At 40.8% G+C, this 18,504-nt stretch overlaps 1 protein-coding gene across 1 annotated transcript in view; it reads right to left on the reverse strand.

The window, feature by feature from the left end:
* Positions 1–221: 221 nt before the first annotated feature.
* The window catches only part of DNAH8 (dynein axonemal heavy chain 8), a 504,073-nt gene continuing 485,790 nt past the window's right edge, over positions 222–18,504 (reverse strand). Inside the window, exons 91-92 of the mRNA XM_036768363.1 lie at positions 4,587–4,708; positions 222–509 (exon numbers count right to left, since the gene is read on the reverse strand). Coding sequence (XP_036624258.1) covers positions 222–509; positions 4,587–4,708 — 410 coding nt within the window. The remainder of the gene's footprint in view (positions 510–4,586; positions 4,709–18,504) is intronic.

Here is an 18,504-nt window from a genome sequence, read left to right on the forward strand (position 1 = left end):
ATGTCGGATGTTGTTGCTGGAAAAAAGTAGAGTATGGAATGCCAGCCAGCCACTATGGTATTTCAAAAGTATAATACAGAAATCATAGGAGGAAATAATTATTATCATAATTTTAAAAAAAACATGTCACATTCTGTAAAGAAAACTAACAGAGTCATGGGAAGTTATGTGGTTCAGTGCCATCAGCAAGGATGAAGATCTTGCTGTGGCTGGGACAGAATTTACTTGATGTCACACAAAAGGGCCACCCCTCTCAGAATCCAGTGGTCTGGAGACAGGACGGTCCTCAAATACACCACTGTGATGAAGGTTAGATCTGTCCTCCGTGGTTTCTTGTAAATAGGACACACGTAGAGTTTGGGGTCCTTGGGAGCTGTGGAGTTGATGGCAAATATGTGTAGCACCGGAAGCTGTGTGAAGAGCACCTTTGGGGTCGATTCAGTGAGTTTCCCATTCCTCCTGTCCCAGGCAGCTCCATCTAAATACAGTCCATAAATGTATACTCCTTCCTGAGAGAACAAAACACAAGAGAATCTATCACTTAAAAATATATTGAGTATTGGGAAATGATCACCTATGAAAAACCTTCAAACTTGGGGAAAGGAAAAAGCTAGAATATAATCATCACATAAGGGTATTAGTTTCAGAGCTATAGTGAGGTGTTCATATGCCCAGAGCAAATTCAGTGGAACTGAGGGAATGGAAGAGAGGTGCCTCATCCCTCTGGGAGGAGGGTTTGGGAAAAAGGTGAGAGAGAGTTGCCACATGATTGGGACCTGGGGATTATTTTACCAAAGTGGTATGGTCTGGCAGGGGATTAGGACAGTGGTCATCATAGGGAAGAAGCCTGCCTCCCCTTCCCCCAACATGACAGAACCCTGGGGCCAAGAGCTGGTCACCCTATGCTAGTTATAGCACTTACTGGACTAGATTTTTCTTAAAGATTCATGCTATTCTAATTCCTATGATATAATCTAAAAATACTATGTGAAACATGGAGGTTAGTCAAATATTGAGCTGAATTCTCCCCAGCTTATAGAGGAGTGGAGGCACAAATTCTCTGCCACTTTTTTTTGCATTTAAAGTACGGGACTTACTCTCTTATTCTTGGTACAAAGCCAAAGTACAAAATTACAAAAGTAGATTGGATGAGTCCACTGAGAGTGAATCTCCAATGGTTCTTACACTGGGCGATGCAGAGGCTGAAGTGGGCCTGATTCCTCTGGATAACAAGGAGGAACTACTGCTAACAGCCTCTGGTAGGGACAGAAGAGTCTGGGTCCAGAAAATGGTGCTTATGGTGCTAATGAGGCACTATGTAGAAACCAAGGGCATGCCATTAAAAAATATTCTAGGGAGGCAGGATAATATATGTTGGAAACAGAATTAGATTAGGAGGCAAGAGGAAGAGATGGATTCTAGCTCTGACTCTACCTCTGAGTAACTGTATGTTTAAGGAAAGTTACAACACCTCCCCGGTTCTCAGTTTCCTCATCTGTCATTTTGAACTCAATGGTTTCGAAGACTATTCGCAACTTGAAGATTCCAACTCAATGATTCTCTAGCATAGTAACCATTATCCTTTTCCAAAGGGGAATGATGAAAAGGATCTCCGTAAACTTGAACAGAGTATATGGAAGAGAATGAGATTAAATTTCATAGTGATAAATGTAAAATACTGTACTGGAGTGGAAAACGTTGACTACAGTGCACAAAGGAAGCAGGATTCAGGTTCCCTGGGAGTCAGCTGCCCAATGCAGTAATCCATGTCGTTAGTGTGGTCCTAGGCTGCCGTAATAGACAGGCAATGCCCACGGAATCTGGGGCACTGTGTCTAATTTTAGGTGCCACATTTTAGAAAAGGCATTAACAAATTAGAGAACTTCTAGGTGAGGGCAACCAGGATGGTGAGGGATCTGGAGACCACACCCTATGAGCATCAGTTCAAGGACCTGGTAAATATTGGCATGGAGTCTAGCCTTTAACCTATACACATATAGCACTTTAAGGTTTGCAAAGTGTTCTACAAACATCATCTCATTTGATCCTCCCTACAACCCTGTGAGATAGGCATTGCATAATTGTCCCCATTTACCAGATTAGACAACTGAAGTCTAGAGAAGCCCAATATCCTGCAGCTGGTAAGCACCAAAAGTAGCATTTGAACCCAGATCTCTCCTGCTTCCAAGCCCAACACTCGTTCCACATGGCCTTTCAAGATTTAGGGAGGACGCAATCGTGGTTTTCCGATATTGGAGGGATGGTCATGGAGAAGAGGACTTGTTTTGCTTGTTTACACAGGGCATCAAGACTAGGGTCCCAGGGTAGGAAATGATAGGGAGCATATTATTTAGCTCAACATAAGGAAAAGTTGTCCCCAACCAGCCTGGCCTTCCTTGGCAGGCATGTCAGGCGAGGATCTTAATTCACACATCCCTAGAGGAGGTCTGCAAGCAGAGACTGCATGGACACTCGGGGCTAGATAGCCCCTATGTGGCTGAAGTTAGATGAGATGATGTGAGGTCTCTTTCAGCTCTGTGAATCTGTAATTTTGTGAGAAATTTGTTTTAATTGGAGGATGTGAGATTTGGGTTTGATTTAAAACAAATAGAACTTCATGATGGATTACCATTGCATAATCTTTTCCCCTCCAGAGACTTTGAACAATACGAGATTATCATTTGACAGATAAGTGTTAGAGGTAATGCATCTGAAAGTGGAGAAGTATAGATTAAATAATTTCTCAGCATTCCTTTCAGTCCTAGGATTCTGTGACTAATAAGAGAATAGGACATGAAAGAAAAAGGGGAAGAAACTCAGATTGCTTAGCCTAAATTTTAACCTTCGGTCAATTAAGTCAATTAAGAAGCATGTTTTCTGACCATTTACTATATTCAAAACAGTCTCAGGCATTCTCTGGGAAGTCCTCAGCTTCAAGCAGTTTTTAGTCTACTTGGGAAACAGCACAAGCTCAGGGGAAGACCAGAGGACTCCAGCAGGAGACCTTGGTTCTAGTCTTGGCTCTGTCACTGATAGGCTGTATCATTTTCCCTTCACAGGTCTCAGTTTTTCTTGCCTTTTCTAAAATGTGACACCTAAAGTGAGGGGGAGGGGTTAAAGTCTTTCCAATTGAATGACTTGATGACAAGCCTGTCACTAGGGTAGGGCAGCTGGGGCTTGGCCTCAGGATGCTGACATTTATAGGCAGTTGATAGCCCTTATATGCCTTCAGCAGGTAGAAACAATTGAGTTTAGCACCTAGGTAGCAAGGATAATTAGTTAAAGCAGGAAACTAACCACATGGCATACTTCCTTTCCACCTCCCTGCCTTTCCCCACCCCCCATCCCATAATCACAGCCTAGGCATGCCCTTCTCTAGCCCAGCCTGATCTTCCTCCCTTCTCTGAGATTGGATCTCCCAGTGTCCTTCCCAGCAGTGACCTCACAGTTTCTCAGGATCTCTACCTTATTCCCATGGGATGCTGTTGTGGGTTCTCTATCCCCACAGAGCCTTGTGTCCTGAGGTCAAAGGACTCCCCCAAGGTCTCCCTCTATGTCTCAACTTTGGAACTGGACTGAGGCACTAGAATTGCTAGTTATAGTTCTATCTGATGACATATGACATAAACATATGAAAAGTTAAATAATATCAAACTGTTAATGACATAAACAATTAATGTATATGATAAATTATTAAATGAATTGTCTCTAGACAATAATGATCGTTTTGGGGTGGGAGAAATCATTATAGACTGGAGTAGTCAGGGAATACTTCATGGAAGAGATGGGATGACTTGAGTCCTAAAGCACGAGAAGCAATTGGATGGGTATAGTATAAAGGAGAGACATTTCTATTCAGGGAGAAGTGTGAAGACAGGTACAGAGGCAGGAAATCATAAGGTATAGGAACAGTGAAAAGACCATTTTATATATACCAGAGGATTCATATTGGGCAGTAACAGGAGAGAAGATGCAAAAAGGTGATTGAGGCCAGATCATAAGGCCTGGAATATAATGCCTGAGAATTTCAGGTTTCATTTTGTAGGCGCTTGGCATCCACTGAGGGTTCCTGAATAGGGTCTTAAGAAAAGGAGACTGAAGGAGCTGCGATCAAGGGAGAGCCTCCCCTTCTCAGTTCAAAAAGGGTTATTTTAGGGAGAATGGTTTATGGAATTCCACCAAAGACTAAAGAAGAGGAACGAATTTAAGCTTATATCAGGAGACACTGAGATTAAATGCAAAGAATTTCCGGACTTGACCTCTTAGTGTGAACAACGGAGTTAACAATCCCCTTTCAGACTAACCAAACTTGAAGGCTTAGGTACTAGCCTGTCCTGGATAGAAGCATTTTAGGTCCCTTCCAATCACACACTGGCTCATCTTTACAGGGACTTCTCTGTAAGGAGCTCTAAGTATTTGTATCTAAGTATCATTAATCTTAACAGAATGGAGGGGCAAGGTGGTGGCAGGAGTGTTCACAGGGAGGTTCATGACTCTCCAAAGTTATGGAGCAGGGCTAGAAATCAGAGCCCTACCTCCTGAATCAGACTCCCAGCAATTCTCAAACGAAGCCCTACAGCACATACCAGAGGTGGTACTGTGATCTCTTCTTTAGTTTGTCTCAGCACATCATTGTGGATTGTCACTGTATCCAATGCCCAGCCCTTGTGGGCTCGGGTCACTTCTTGCCTCATTGCTGTGAGGAATCCTGAAAAAGAAAGAGTCCATTGTTTGGAGGAGTCTATTTCATAAAAATAAGACTCCTTCAGTATCTCTTCTTAGTTACCATGCTATCAATCCCCAAGTTGAAATCTGTATCTAAGAGGTGTCTTCCTGCTACAAAACCAGTGTCCTCAAAGAGAGCAGTGATGTCTTCTTCTTTGAGGGGTTATTCACCAAAGCAACACCTTTCTGGCCAGTGAGTCATATGTAATGACTCCCACGTCACTGGAGATCTATCAACAATATTCCTGCCAGGAAGAAAATCTGTCACACTGCCTAGATAAAGTGAAATCTTGTTTGGCATCCCCACGGGGGAAAACACTTGCCAAGGTCTCTACGCATTTCTGTAGTACCCCATGGCAAGGTACTCTTTTTGCCTCAAGTAGAGTCTCCTACAATAAACTTCCCTACGTATTTCAGCTGGAAACATGCCAGAGAAGTTTGAATCAACCAAGATAGTTACCTGGGACCTGAGAGATTCCCTTAGGCCTCCATCTGAAAAATGAAATCTTGGGAAATAAGTCAGATATATTCTAATCACAGCATTCCAATTAATGCTGGAACTAAGCTATAGCCAAAGCACATTTCCCATTTACTGTGGATCAAATTACGTCTTGCCAAAATGGAGAGATTTCATTTAATTTAAGGAATTGGTAAGACATACGATGCTACAAACTTTTATTTTTATCATTATATGTAAAGGGTACAACAACCTAATATAAATATTATAATTATTTTAAGATTATATTTTCTGGTTTGCTATATTTTCTAAATTAAAATCTGCAAAAGTTCACTTTATAATGATTCTCTTTTAAAATAGGCTTGCAAACTGGGTCATTCAAAAGCAATTGGAAAAGGCTTCTCTAGAGTGGCACTTAATAACAACTGTTATATACGTAATCAACGTAATCTCAAAAAACTGAAAGGACTTTATAGCCACCAGATCAAATTTCAAAATAATAATGTGAGTCAGTGGATAGAGCACTGGATTTGGAATGAGGACAACCTGAGTTCCAATCCTCCCTTAGACATTTACTAGCTGTGTGACCCTTGGCCTCAGTTTCCCATCTGTGAAACAAAGGGTGTGGGTTCTATATTTCTTTCTAGCTCTAAAGCTATGATCCTGCAATAGGACTGCTTTTTGTTGGATTACACAGTTGGGCCTCATGATGATACAAATCATGAAAACTCTGGCAGGTCAAAGGATAGGTGATCTCCCAGATAGCCATGCAATTCTTATCTGTGGCATACCATCAATCCTTAATAGAGGAGCTGCCTGATGTGCTGAAGGCCTTCTGATTCTTTTAATATTTCATGGGTAGTAGTGCAGAGGGGCAGGTGGCTAGGTGGTGCAGTGGATAGAGAGCTGGGCCTGGAGTCAGGAAGACTCATCGTCATGAGTTCAAATCCAGCCTTGAACACCTACTTTCTATGAAAACCTGGACAAGTCACTTAACCCTGTTTTCCTCAGTTTCTTCATCTGTAAAATGAGCTGGAGAAGGAAACAGCAAACTGCTCCTACATCTTTGCCAAGAAAACTCCAAAAGGGGTCTTGAATGACTCAACAACAATAACGACAGTGCAGAATTCTGGCTAAGGAGGATTCCCTGTGTACTGTATCACTGTGCACAATTGTTCTACTAGAATTCATTTTATTAAATATTGGAAGGTTCCTGGCGATTCACGCATAGAGGCATGGGACGGAAAGAGATGAAAAAGCCAGTCTCCCACTCTTAGTTCTCCAAGTCCCAAATGTCACTTCCTGCAGGACTGAACCAAGTTCTCCCAAGTGTCCAAGTCCTTCTCTGGTATTGTTAGATACTCAAGGAGAACATTACATTTCTTAATTTACCGAGGTAGGATTTAGCATACCGCAATAGGAACCCCAGATTCCAGAAGACAAATACCAACTGTTTAACCTGAGCAAATAGTAGTTGGGGGCAAAGACTTGTGTAGGTGAATTATGTAACCTTAGAGTTTCATACAGCAGAATCCTTTTTAGGAAAGAAAGGTTTTACATCTCACAGTGTAAGATGTAACAAATGTGATGGCAGTCATTGGGCCTCAAGTGCATTTTTGGGATAAACTGCCTCATCAGTAGCATGCACCGTGTAGGCACTTAACTAAGGTGAATGATGACTATGATGAGTGTCATTTTAAATTCTAGACATCCCGCATTTACATAAGGAGCAAAATGAGTGTTTGGCATGTTCCCTTTCTAACTTTACATTGGGTTGTGCTGTTAGTAAGAAATGGTTGCTGTTCAGATGATGGCAATCTTGTCATCCATCACCCAGTACTGAGTCCCTATGTGGTCTATGACATCAGACAGGTGTAGTAGGTCCAAGTGGATTGTAAGCTCATTTGGATTCTACTCCATTATATCATAGAATCCTTCATCACTGAAGGGGGTTTGTGGCATGTGCTTGGGAGGTCATAATTTACTGGGCATGAAGCCTGATTCCAACCATCTATCTATTCAAGTAGAATGACTGAACTCTCCTTTGGAATTTTAAGTTTCTTCTACATTATAAATTTCTATAAGGCAGAAATGATTGCACTCACTTCATATTGCTCTTGGCCCAGAATCAGGCACTTTTAGTTGAGGAATGAGCCAGATTCTCCCCCAATAATGCACTTACTACATGGGAAAATTTGATGGCATTAGCTGAAGCCTTCTTCACAAGGGAATCATTTTCATCTTATCTTCCCATTCCTAGTAAATATAAATAACGTGAGTAACATGGTCAGGAATGGGCGTGCAAGTGCTTTAGAGATGCTCACGGTGTGCTACATAAGATCGTTATTTTCACCTACAAATGGTCGTAACACACACACCAGCCCAGAAGTACAATGTATATACAGAGAAAATGCAAAATCTCCCTGTCATGGGAATGAGGGATGTGCAGTATTAATCTTTCTGTAGATGATTAGAAAAACATTTGTAAAGTACTAAAGGCTGGATATGTGGGAAGCGGTGGGGGTGGCGGGGAGGGGAACAGAAGGAATAGGTCTGGTGTGCTGGGTTACTTTCATCCTGAGCAAGCACACAGAGAAAAGAACTTTTGCTCTCATTACAAACCTTGTTTGCTTTGTTTTCATTTTCTAAGGAGGTGGTGATATGGACCTCAAAAATGATTTGGTTTTTGAATTGTCTGTTATTGAATTTTTGAATGAATGGCCATCTTTCTTGTAGGATAAAATAGCCTCTAATGGAGTCAAAAGCTATATTTTCTGTAGCCTGCATAACCTCAAAGACTATTGATATATTTTACTTTACAGAAGCTTGAAGAGCAGAACTTTTATTATAGGATCAATCCATCTTTTAATAACTCATATACCAAATAACATTACTTTAGTTGTAGAAATATGAGTCATCTGTCCATATTTGTTACACTGAGATAAGTGAGGCACAAATAAATGAAAGGAAGTTATCGAAATATCCACATTTTATTCTTTGTGAAATGACCCACTCACACAAAAAAACTGATGGTCAGAATGTCCAGCCAATTGAATGTTATGTGGCCTAAACAAAGATTTCTCTTTTTCTTTTGAAATAAATGCTATTTCAGACTCATAAACACATTAGAATTTTTTAAACAACTATCCAATTTAATCCAAAGAGAAAGCACTGCCTCCCCTTCTTCCTACCTCCCCCTATCAGTGTTAGGCTAAGAGTATAGATGGAAAATTTCTGACCAAAGCAAATTTTGTTAATCATTAATCTCTGTAATAATAGTCATCTGAAATTTCAGCATCCTGATTAAAGTTATTTGACTTGTAGCATTGGTTCAACTTGTAAAAAACTGTATCTTTCCTTTATGTATCATCTCACCCAGCTTGGTTTTGGTGTCAAGTCAGTAAGCACTTATTAAGCACCTACACTATACCAAGCATTGGGTAAACACTGGGGATGTAAAGAAAGGCAAAAGACAGTCCCTGCTCTCACAGAGTTCACAGTATAATGGGAGAGACAACATGCAAACAAGGTATGTACAAAAAGGATGTGTGTGTGTGTGTGTGTGTGTGTGTGAGATGAAGCCGAGATAATCACCACAGGGGAGGCATGAACATTAAGGGGGATTGGGAAAAGGAAATTTGAAAGAAGGCAGCTGGTGTTATTAATGATGAATCATGGACTAAGAGTAGATAAAGTTTCTTTATCAAAGATTAGCACCTTCTTCATTCAAATCTGTTTATAAAGAACTAATTACTGGATGGGCAGATGCTCTTATCTCTTTAGTTTTTCAGACTCTTGATAGCATTTTGTGATAGCAAGGCATGTCTCTCCCAACCCCCACTGCCATGGGTTTATGCTCTCTCCCAACCTTCAACAAAGTAACAAAGGAGCCTCTTTTAAAAGCCGAAATGATCAGAAAACAAGAGTGTAGGCTGATAAAGGTAGTAAAGGGCTGATAAAGGCAGTAAAATTCCTTTTGAAGCAAGGAAGGTGTGGTTTTCCCTTTTGTTCCCAGGTAGTCTGATGGATCATTATTGATGCGGGGTCAGGACTGCTTTGAGGGCTACTAGAGTCATAGCAGGAATTTCCAATCCAACCCAATCCAAGAGTCATTTATTAAGCATTTACTACATGTATATATCCACGCATAAATATGAGCTAGGTGCTGGGATAAAGACAAACTGAAAACTAGTCCCTGCCTGCAAAGAGTTTATGTTCTATAGAGGGGAGGGGAACATATAAACAGATCAGTATGTAAATAATAATTTGAGAAGGCAGAAAACATTTATATCTACGGGGGTCAGAAAAGGCTTCCTATAAAGGCAGTGCATGACTTGAGTCTTAAAGGGAGTCAGGAATTCCAAGAGGTAGAGGTGAGGAGCAGGTACATGCCAGGCACAAGGCAGAGATAGGAGGCTGACTGCCAACTTTGAGAAGTCTCAAGGAGGCCAGTTTAGCTAAAATATTCAGGGTGTGAAAGGTGAACTAGAGCTAAATTGTGAAAGGCTTGAAATATGAAGCTGAGAAGTCTACATTTTATCCCAGGAGTAATAGGGAGTCACTGAAGCTTCATGAGAAGGGGAAGATCAGAGTTCTACTTTGGACCTATTGAGCACATGATAGGCCTTTGAGCATATTAATTAGTGCATCAGCTGGAGCTGTGGGGATTAGAACTTAGCAGAAGGATCAGATATGGATTTTAGAAACGTCTTCAGAGTTCCCGATCTCTGAAGGTCAGACTCATTTTCTTTTTTTCACCAAGACTTTGGAGAGACTGGAGATGAGTTGGAAACACAATCCAAGGAGCTATGAGTGTGGCTGGGAGACTAGAGGCTCTGAAAGCCCATACAGGCAATCATACCAGGCATCAGACCCTAACACTGTGTATGTCAAGGGTGCTTGCAAAAATAATGGAAGAGAAGGAGCGCAAGGAGGTATTGGTGTCTGCTGGGGACTCGACCATGATCTAAACATAAGTAGTACACATTCTGGACAACAGATAAACCAAAGAGCCTCATTGGAAGCAGCTACCAAAGTGATCGAGCAAGAGGCCCAAAATAAGGACACACTCACTGTGTACACAGATAATCAACTTGTCACCAAAGGCATGAATGAATGGATTCACAATTGGAAAGAAAATGGCTGGAAAACAAGTAAAAATAAAGAAATAGTCCACAAAGACCAATTCACTAAGCTGGATAGTATGACTTGGGACATGAATGTTAAGTGGAAGCATGTACCTGCTGGTTCGAAAGCTGAAGGCTATACTGAAGCTCAAAAATATGTTGTCTCTCCCCCCTCCCCGCCCCCCTTCCCCCCCTCCCCCCGCCAAAGTGTGAACTTGACCATAGACTGTCTTTCCATGGTTGTCATCCATCCCCAATACTGAGCTTAGTAGGAATTAAATAAATGTTTTTTCATTAAAAAAAGAAACATCTTCAGAGAGATGATAATTGAACATTTTAGAGCTAATGAAATTACTAAGATACAGAGTTTCCAGAACCATTCCATGGTTAATCTATGTGAAAGCTCCTGGAACTTTACACTTATATATTAGGAAATTCTGGTTAGGGCCACCATGATTTTGGGTTGCAGCTTTTATGTTCATAACCTTCTATTATACTACTCTCACCTTGATATAAAAATGACTAGTCTACATGAATTCTCAAAGTCCCTTATAATCCTAAATTTCCACTGGCCTTTTGGCAGCTCTTCCATAGAAAGAAGTTGGAAACTCTGTGAATATCTTTAAAAGAATCATTCTGGAATTGTTGTTTGCTGATGCGAGAGGCCTGAAAAGGTACCCATGTGCAAGAGATTTAGAGATTCAAAACAGAAAAGCAAATTAATAAGCAGCCTGAAGGAAGAGATTGTCTACCATCTTATTTGGGCCAATACCCTACCTTACTTAAATAAACTCTTGACTTCTAAGGAAGACTGAGCTAGAATTGGTAACTGAAACCTGCTGTGACAGTGATAAGCTGGCAAAGGACCAAAAAAACTTAGCAAAGGTTGGCTTCAAGATGGCACCAATCTCTAGATCAGAATAAATGTTTACAAAGGAATGATACTATATGGTCCATTCTAATGTAGAGGTATGAGTCCTAGACCCACCAGAGACATCACATTCCACTTCTAGTTCGGTTTCATTAGCAATACTTGTGAGTCATACTTCACATCAAATGGCAAAACATAGTCATGAATAAGGAGGTGTTGAAGGGCAGCAATGGCCCAGACCATTATAACTCAGCTTCTGGCTGAAATACAACAAGCATGCATTCATAGCCTCTCTCTCTGTCTCTCTCTCTTGCCTTCCATCCTCTCTCTCTTGCTCCCGTCTCTCTCTTTCTCTCCTCTATCCCTCTCCTTCTCCCTCCACACTTTTTCCTCTCTCCTTTCCTTCCTCTCCCCCTTTCTTCTCTTCCCCCCTCTGTTTCTCTTTCCCTCCTCTTTATTCCCTTCCCTCTAACTTCTCTCCTCTCCCCTCACCCACACAATTTTGCATGGACAGCACTTTGGAGCAAGGTGAACGAAAGAAATCTTACAAACAGTCTCCTTTAAAACAGCAAAGTATAGGCACTGACTGCTGAGGAATTCCAGAATAAGCCAACTGGCTGCATGTAGCCATCAGATTGGGATCTCTAAACTGCAAAGCTTTATCTATAAAACAGAAAGACGGAATCGTGGCTGTGGACATGTTTACCATCCCAACGATCAAATCAGATTTCCCTTCTGTTCATCCAGTCAGTTGCTGAACAACTGATTGTGAAGACAGTTGAAAATACCTGGTTAACTATGCTATCCTATACAGAAGCCCAAATGCCAAATATCACAAAATGGCCCCAACAACAAGAGGCCACAGAAACAGCAGCCTCAGACATCAGGCAGGCAGCAAACTATTCACATGAGCAGCCATTCAGGTTGTGTAACCTCTTTAGTTACTTAGAGTCGTGGCATCATCACTTGTAGCAGCAGAATCACTAAACGTCACAGGAAATGCTAAACACAGCCCTATCTGATATCATATTGTATTTAGGAAGATGGTCAAATAAAATGGATATAAATAAGAGAAATATTTTTACACAGGAAAGGAAAATATCTCCTGATTGGTAATACTTACGTGTGCTTGTAGAGAAATCATTGCGCAATTGTATTTTAAACCTGTTTTTTCATTTGTTTTGGTTTGTTTTGTTTTAGTCCAAACTTGTGATTTGGTCAGTGTAGGGTACTCTTAGTGTGGAAACTCCCTTCATGGATGCGGATCAGAAATTTGTCTGTAACTTTGATTTTGTATCACACTTCCCCACGTCGGCCATTCCAAACCTTCTCTTCTTTTCTCATGCCTCCCTAACTACTTTCTCCTTTCACCTTCTCAACAGATCTTGCCCCATACTTTGCTGAGAACATAGAGCTCCCTCTCACTGTGAGCTCTCTACATCTTTCCTACTCCGTGTCTTAGAACTCACTATTTGATCTCCACCCCGCAACCCATCCCTCCTCCTAGCTTCCCCATGTCTGTCAAGGGCACCACCAGTGTTCCAGTATCCCAAGTCCATAACTTCCTTATTATCCTCGACTCCTCATTCTTCTTCTTTCCACAAATCCAGTCAACTTGCAGATGTTGGCTTTTCTGCATCCACAATATTTCTCTCATCCAACCCCTTATTTCTATTCATACAGTTACTATCTTAGTTTAGGACCTCATCATCACCTTTTGCCAACATTATTTCAAAAGCCTCCTGATTGATGTCCCAAGCCCAGTCTTTCTTTTGAACAACTGCCAGTGATTTTCCTTAAATGCAGAACTGACCATGTTACTCCCCTGCTATCTAATAAACTGCAGTGGCTCCCTATTGCCTCCAGTTTGATAAAATATAAACTCTTCTATTTATATTCCAGTTATTCTACTACAGTAGAATTATATTCTAGTTTAGGAGGTTTCATTTCCTAAAACGCTTAACGACTTGGCCCTAATCTCTGTCTCCACTTTTATTTTACTTAAGAACCCTTCCACAGTCTATAATCTAGCAAAACTGGCCTTTTCTGGCCAGCTCAGAGATAGCTGGGGACACAGCACCTGGCCTGGAGTCAGAAGACCTAAAGTTAAACCTGGCCACAGATACTTATTAGTTTCTGCCTCAGTTTCCTCAACTGTACAATGGAGATAGTAACAAGACCTGCCTTGCAGGGTTGTTGTGAGGATAGAATATTTGTAAAATGTACCTAGCACCAAGCTGACACAGAGCAGGAGCTCTAGAAATGTATCTCCCTTTCCCCTCACCCCTATCCTCTGCTTACAGATTTGGCTACAAATTAGGAGATAAGGGCTCTAGTTGCATCTCTGTCCTTAACTGACCATGGTAATAGGATCATGTATCTGGAGGGATCTAGATCTAAACCTCATAGGTCATGTAGTACAGGAAAATGAGGAAAATGAGGCTCAGATCTGTGGTGACTTGCCCAAGTTCACATAGTTAATAACAGAACTGGGATTTGAACTTGGGTCCTATGACTCCCAGTTCAGTACTGTTTCTACCACCTCCCTGGGTCTCACTATCCTTATCTATAATATGAGGGGAGATGGGAATGGGCAGTCCCTAAATTCCCTTCCAGCTCTCAAGTTCTATGACTCCAAGTTAAAGTGATCTGTCCAAGGTCATACAACCAGTCAGTGGCACAGTCAATACTGGGACCATATGACTTATGACTTAGAGTTTAAAGGAAAATAAACAATTGTTTAGTTTTATGCAGAGGAGGAAACTGAGGTACTGAGAGATTGAGAGGACATTCAAGGTATAAATTTAGCATAGCTTATAACACTCATTTTTCCTAATAATAAAACCAACAAACAAACACACACTAATTTCTCCTGGCACTTGGGTTGGGACTGTCTTCACCCCATCATACTTCCTTTGGAGTCCAGACCTAATTATAAAAGTACTACTGGAGCACCATCACATCACACTTGCTACATGTTGGCACAGAAGTGACTGAATCTCTTTCTTTTCCGGCTTTTGCCAAGGATAGATCACATTTTCCATTTTATGTGAAGAGAGAGAAAAGAAAGCAGAAAGCAAATCAGAGCCATGGAAGGGTAGCCCTAAGGCCATTTCAGGTATTAGCAGAAAGCAATAAGCGACAAAATTTCTTTTTCAGAGCAATTGGAGCAGATGACTGGCTGTAGGGATATAAGATCCAACCCCTGGGGAGCTTGTACATAACTGGAGGGTGTTTTTGAAGAATCAAGGCTTCTCTTGAAAGCAAGACAAATACGGAAGGGATTAAGAGAGTTAATGGTTGAAGGCAAATGAGAGAATGTTTATATTCCCCTCCCCCCAATCTTTCCCCTTCTCTTCCTAACTTCCCTATTTCTGTCAAGTACGTCACTGTCCTTCTAATCCCTCAAATTAGCAACTTTGGGATCTTCCTTCACTCTTCCTTTTCCTTCCCTTTAAATCAGTTACAACATCCTGTCTTTCACCACAGCATCTCTGTCTTGCGTTCCTTTCTTTCTCCTCACGTAACCACTACTCTCCTTAGATCTCACACTAGGACTACTTTTATAGACTCCTAACTGGTTACCTGCCTCTACTCTCTCCATTCTTCAATCCGTCCTCCACATAGTTGTGAAACTGATGCTCACTCAACCCTGGTGGCTAAGGCACACACACTTCTCCGTTTGGCCTTTGGAGCCCTGCACAGTTGGCTCTGGTCTATCGTTGTCATCATTTATGGCATCTGTCCCTTCTTCACACACTCTACTTTCCAGCCAAATGCTGCTCTCGTATACGTTGTTCCATTTCCACGTCTGGGCTTTCTGCATGGAATGTGTCCCCTACCTGGAACGTACTACTTACTCACCTGCACCTCTTCACAGCTCAGTTCCTGTTACATCATATAGGAAGCCAAGCCTTGTTCCCTACACCCATCCCTGCCCAGCTGCTACTGCCCTCCTAATTAACATCCCATCTTTTGCTGAAAGCTTTTCCCCAACCCCTCCTCTAGTGCCTTCCTTCTGTTAATTATTTCCTATTTCTCTGTATAAAGTTTGCTTTGTATGTATATTGTTTACATGTTGTCTCCCCATGAGATTACCCTCCTTTTTGCTCTTTTTGCTTCTCCAGAGTTAGCACAGTGCCCAGCACGTTGCTGTTGTTGTTAAGTTATGTCCAACTCTTTGTGGCCCCATTTGGGGTTTGGCAGATACTGGAGTGGTTTGCCATTTCCTTTTCCAGCTCATTTTACAGATGAGGAAACTGAGGCAAACAGGGTTAAGCGACTTGCCCAAGGTCACACATCTAACTAGCATCCAAGATCTGATTTGGATACAGGTCTTCTTAACTCCAGGCTCAGCATTTTATCCGCTGTCACACCTAGCTGCCCACCTGGCACCCAGTAGTACTTAACAAATGTTTGCTGATTGATTCCTAACAAAAATTACTTTTGTATATATTTTGTATTTAATATTCTATGTATAGTTTATTTCCACCAGAATGGTGGAAGAAAATGATACGAAGGTAGGAATTGTTTTCTTTTTGCTTTTGTATCTGTAGGGCCTAGCATAACATCTGGTATGAGATAAGTCCCTCATAAATGGTTGTTAAATTGAATTTGTATTTCCCTAACCTCTTACTATAAATTCTTTTTTTTAATTTAATTTAATTTATTTATTTAACATATTAGTTTTCAGCATTGGTTTTCACAAGAGTTTGAATTACAAGTTTTCTCCCCATTTCCACCCCCCCCCACTCCAAGATGGCGTATATTCTGGTTGCCCTGTTCCCCAGTCAGCCCTCCCTTCTGTCACCCCACTCCCCTCCCATCCCCTTTTCCCTTCCCCTCTTGTAGGGCAAGCTTTACTAATTAATAAATTATCACTTCAAATTGGTGCTTAGCCATTTTGATAGAATAATATTGTTTTTACAGCTAAAGGACAAATTATTTTAAATCACTTGACATTCCATTATTCAGGCCTATGGAAAACTTCTCTGTTTGGAATGTGTGAGCCTGTATAGCACAACTATCACCCATTGCCCAGTGGCAGCTTGCCCAAAGTGTGGACATGTCATTCAGAAAAAGAAGAAATGTCTCAAATATAGAAATTTCTGAAAATTTTAAGGCCAGGATAAAAAAGTGTTTTACTATTTTTAAGAGGGCAAATGGGAAATTTTGGAGAAAATTAACATAAAAGTAATACTTATTTGTAGTACCTTGTACAAACCTCAAGTCACTTTGTAAATTTGAGAAAATTAAATTACATTGTGATATTGGGGCCTGCTTATGAAATTATGATGTTTGACATGCACATTAACTTCAAAAGAATAGTCTATTCAGACAATATTGCAAATTTACTAGCTAAATTTACTGTACAATATTTTAAATTATTGCTATGAATGGAACTATAAAATACTGAACTTTTAGTAAGTCAGTGTATCTCAATTTTTGGCAATTTATGAGAAATAGACAAACTAGAGAATGGAAGAAATGGTCAATATAGTAAAACCTAAAAGCTAGTATGTTTTCTGGATTTAATTGCCTTCTTAGTGTCAAGCACTGTTCCTGATATGTGAAGGCATCCAATAAATGTTTGCTGATTAAATGAATAGATGAATGAAAGGCCTTCTTTTTAGTAAAGGAGCTGCTAAAAAGAGGAAAAGGCCCTCTCCAACTCACTGATTATGACTTTTGATGCATGGAATTATGTCTAATCAGTCTAGTTTTTGAAGTAATTGCTATCAGTAATTTCTGTCTCCTGATGCTATCTATCTATCTATCTATCACCTACATGGCCTGAAAACTGAAGCTTTTCCTAGTTTCCTTCCCTGCATGGAGTCATTCCTTGATGTGGTGTTAATATTTCCAAACATGGATCCATTTCTTTCACCTTTTATTGAAAATAGAGGAATCTTAATCAGATAAGAAACAAAGAAGAGTTAGAGACATGTTATGCCAGGGTGTCACTACAACATGTGTGAAGAATCAGCAGTTTTTGGGAACTTTAGGTGGGAATCTGCTGATTGAAAATTTGCCTTCATCCTCATTGGTTTAATCCCCCTGCCTACATACCCCTGCTGAGGAAAGAAGAAACAATGACACACAGGACATAGTTTGGGATCAAATTCCCAAAAATCAATCCCAAGGCTACTAGATTGGCTGAGTGTGCTTCTAGGTTTTTAAGCCTAGTAATGGGACAATTCTCAGGAACTGAGAGTTGTACAGAACCCACCACAGAAGAAATTGAGAAGATTTAATATTCAAAGTCAAGGTCTGGAGAGGGGAGGATGAAGAGCTCGATTCCTTCAGTGGAAGGAATCAAGAGGAAGTTACTGAGGAATACCAGACTCCTGGAGCTGTACTACACTGCTCTGCTTTGCCAATAATGAGCCCTCTTGCCCTCTCTTCTTTCAACCTACACGGGCCAGGGTAAAACACCACTCTAGGCAGTTAGGCAGAGCAATGGATGGAGTGCTGGACCTAAGTCAGGAAGACCCAATTCAAATCCATCCTCAGATACTAGCTGTATGAGCCTGCACAACCTCTGTTTGCCTCCAGTTTAGCATGTCTCTAAAAATGAGAATAATCGTGCCTACCTCCCAGGGTGGTTGTGAAGATGGAATGACATAGCATTTGTAAAGTGCTTTGTAAATCTTCAAGTACTATAGAAATGTTGTCTATTATTGTTATATGGGGCCTAATGATCACTGGTGGCAGATACTACCTACCCATCCCTACAGATCAGCTGCCTTGGCTTCCTGAAGATGGTAACAAAAAGTGAATAAGTGAATACTTACACTCACTTTGATATTTTGGTGAATGCTCACATATGTGTATATAACTACTTTCCTATCTACAATGCTACATGAAATGTCTGTTAGAAAGTTAAAAATGTTTTTAGATACTTATATTCCTTGTGAGTACTTGTATCAGTAATTAAGGTGGGACTTTTTTTTTTACTGTTTTTCTCTTTTGGAACACTTATTTAATCAGGAGCCCTTGCCCAGTCCGGCCTTTGTTTCTTTGATTAAATTGGCAGTCTTATTGGCAGTCTTTGATGACCTGCTTGCCTCAATGGAAAGCCTAGTTTACATGGGTTTGAGTCACATGTTTGTGACGCCCTTTGACCCTGAACAGGGTGTATAAACTCAGAGGTTGGCATTTTTCCTTTGGGGCTCTCACTCACTGGAAGAGTGGCATGTGACTCTGGGCAAGCCGTTGTAACTGCCCCCCGGCTTTGCTAACCCAAACCTATTGGTTCTTTGGTAACTATGAATTGTGATTTGAATCAGACGAGGTCTGTCTGTTGATATTTGTATTTTCTATTT

The sequence above is a fragment of the Trichosurus vulpecula genome, chromosome 7, assembly GCF_011100635.1.
Source record: "Trichosurus vulpecula isolate mTriVul1 chromosome 7, mTriVul1.pri, whole genome shotgun sequence".
NCBI classification, from domain to species: domain Eukaryota; kingdom Metazoa; phylum Chordata; class Mammalia; order Diprotodontia; family Phalangeridae; genus Trichosurus; species Trichosurus vulpecula.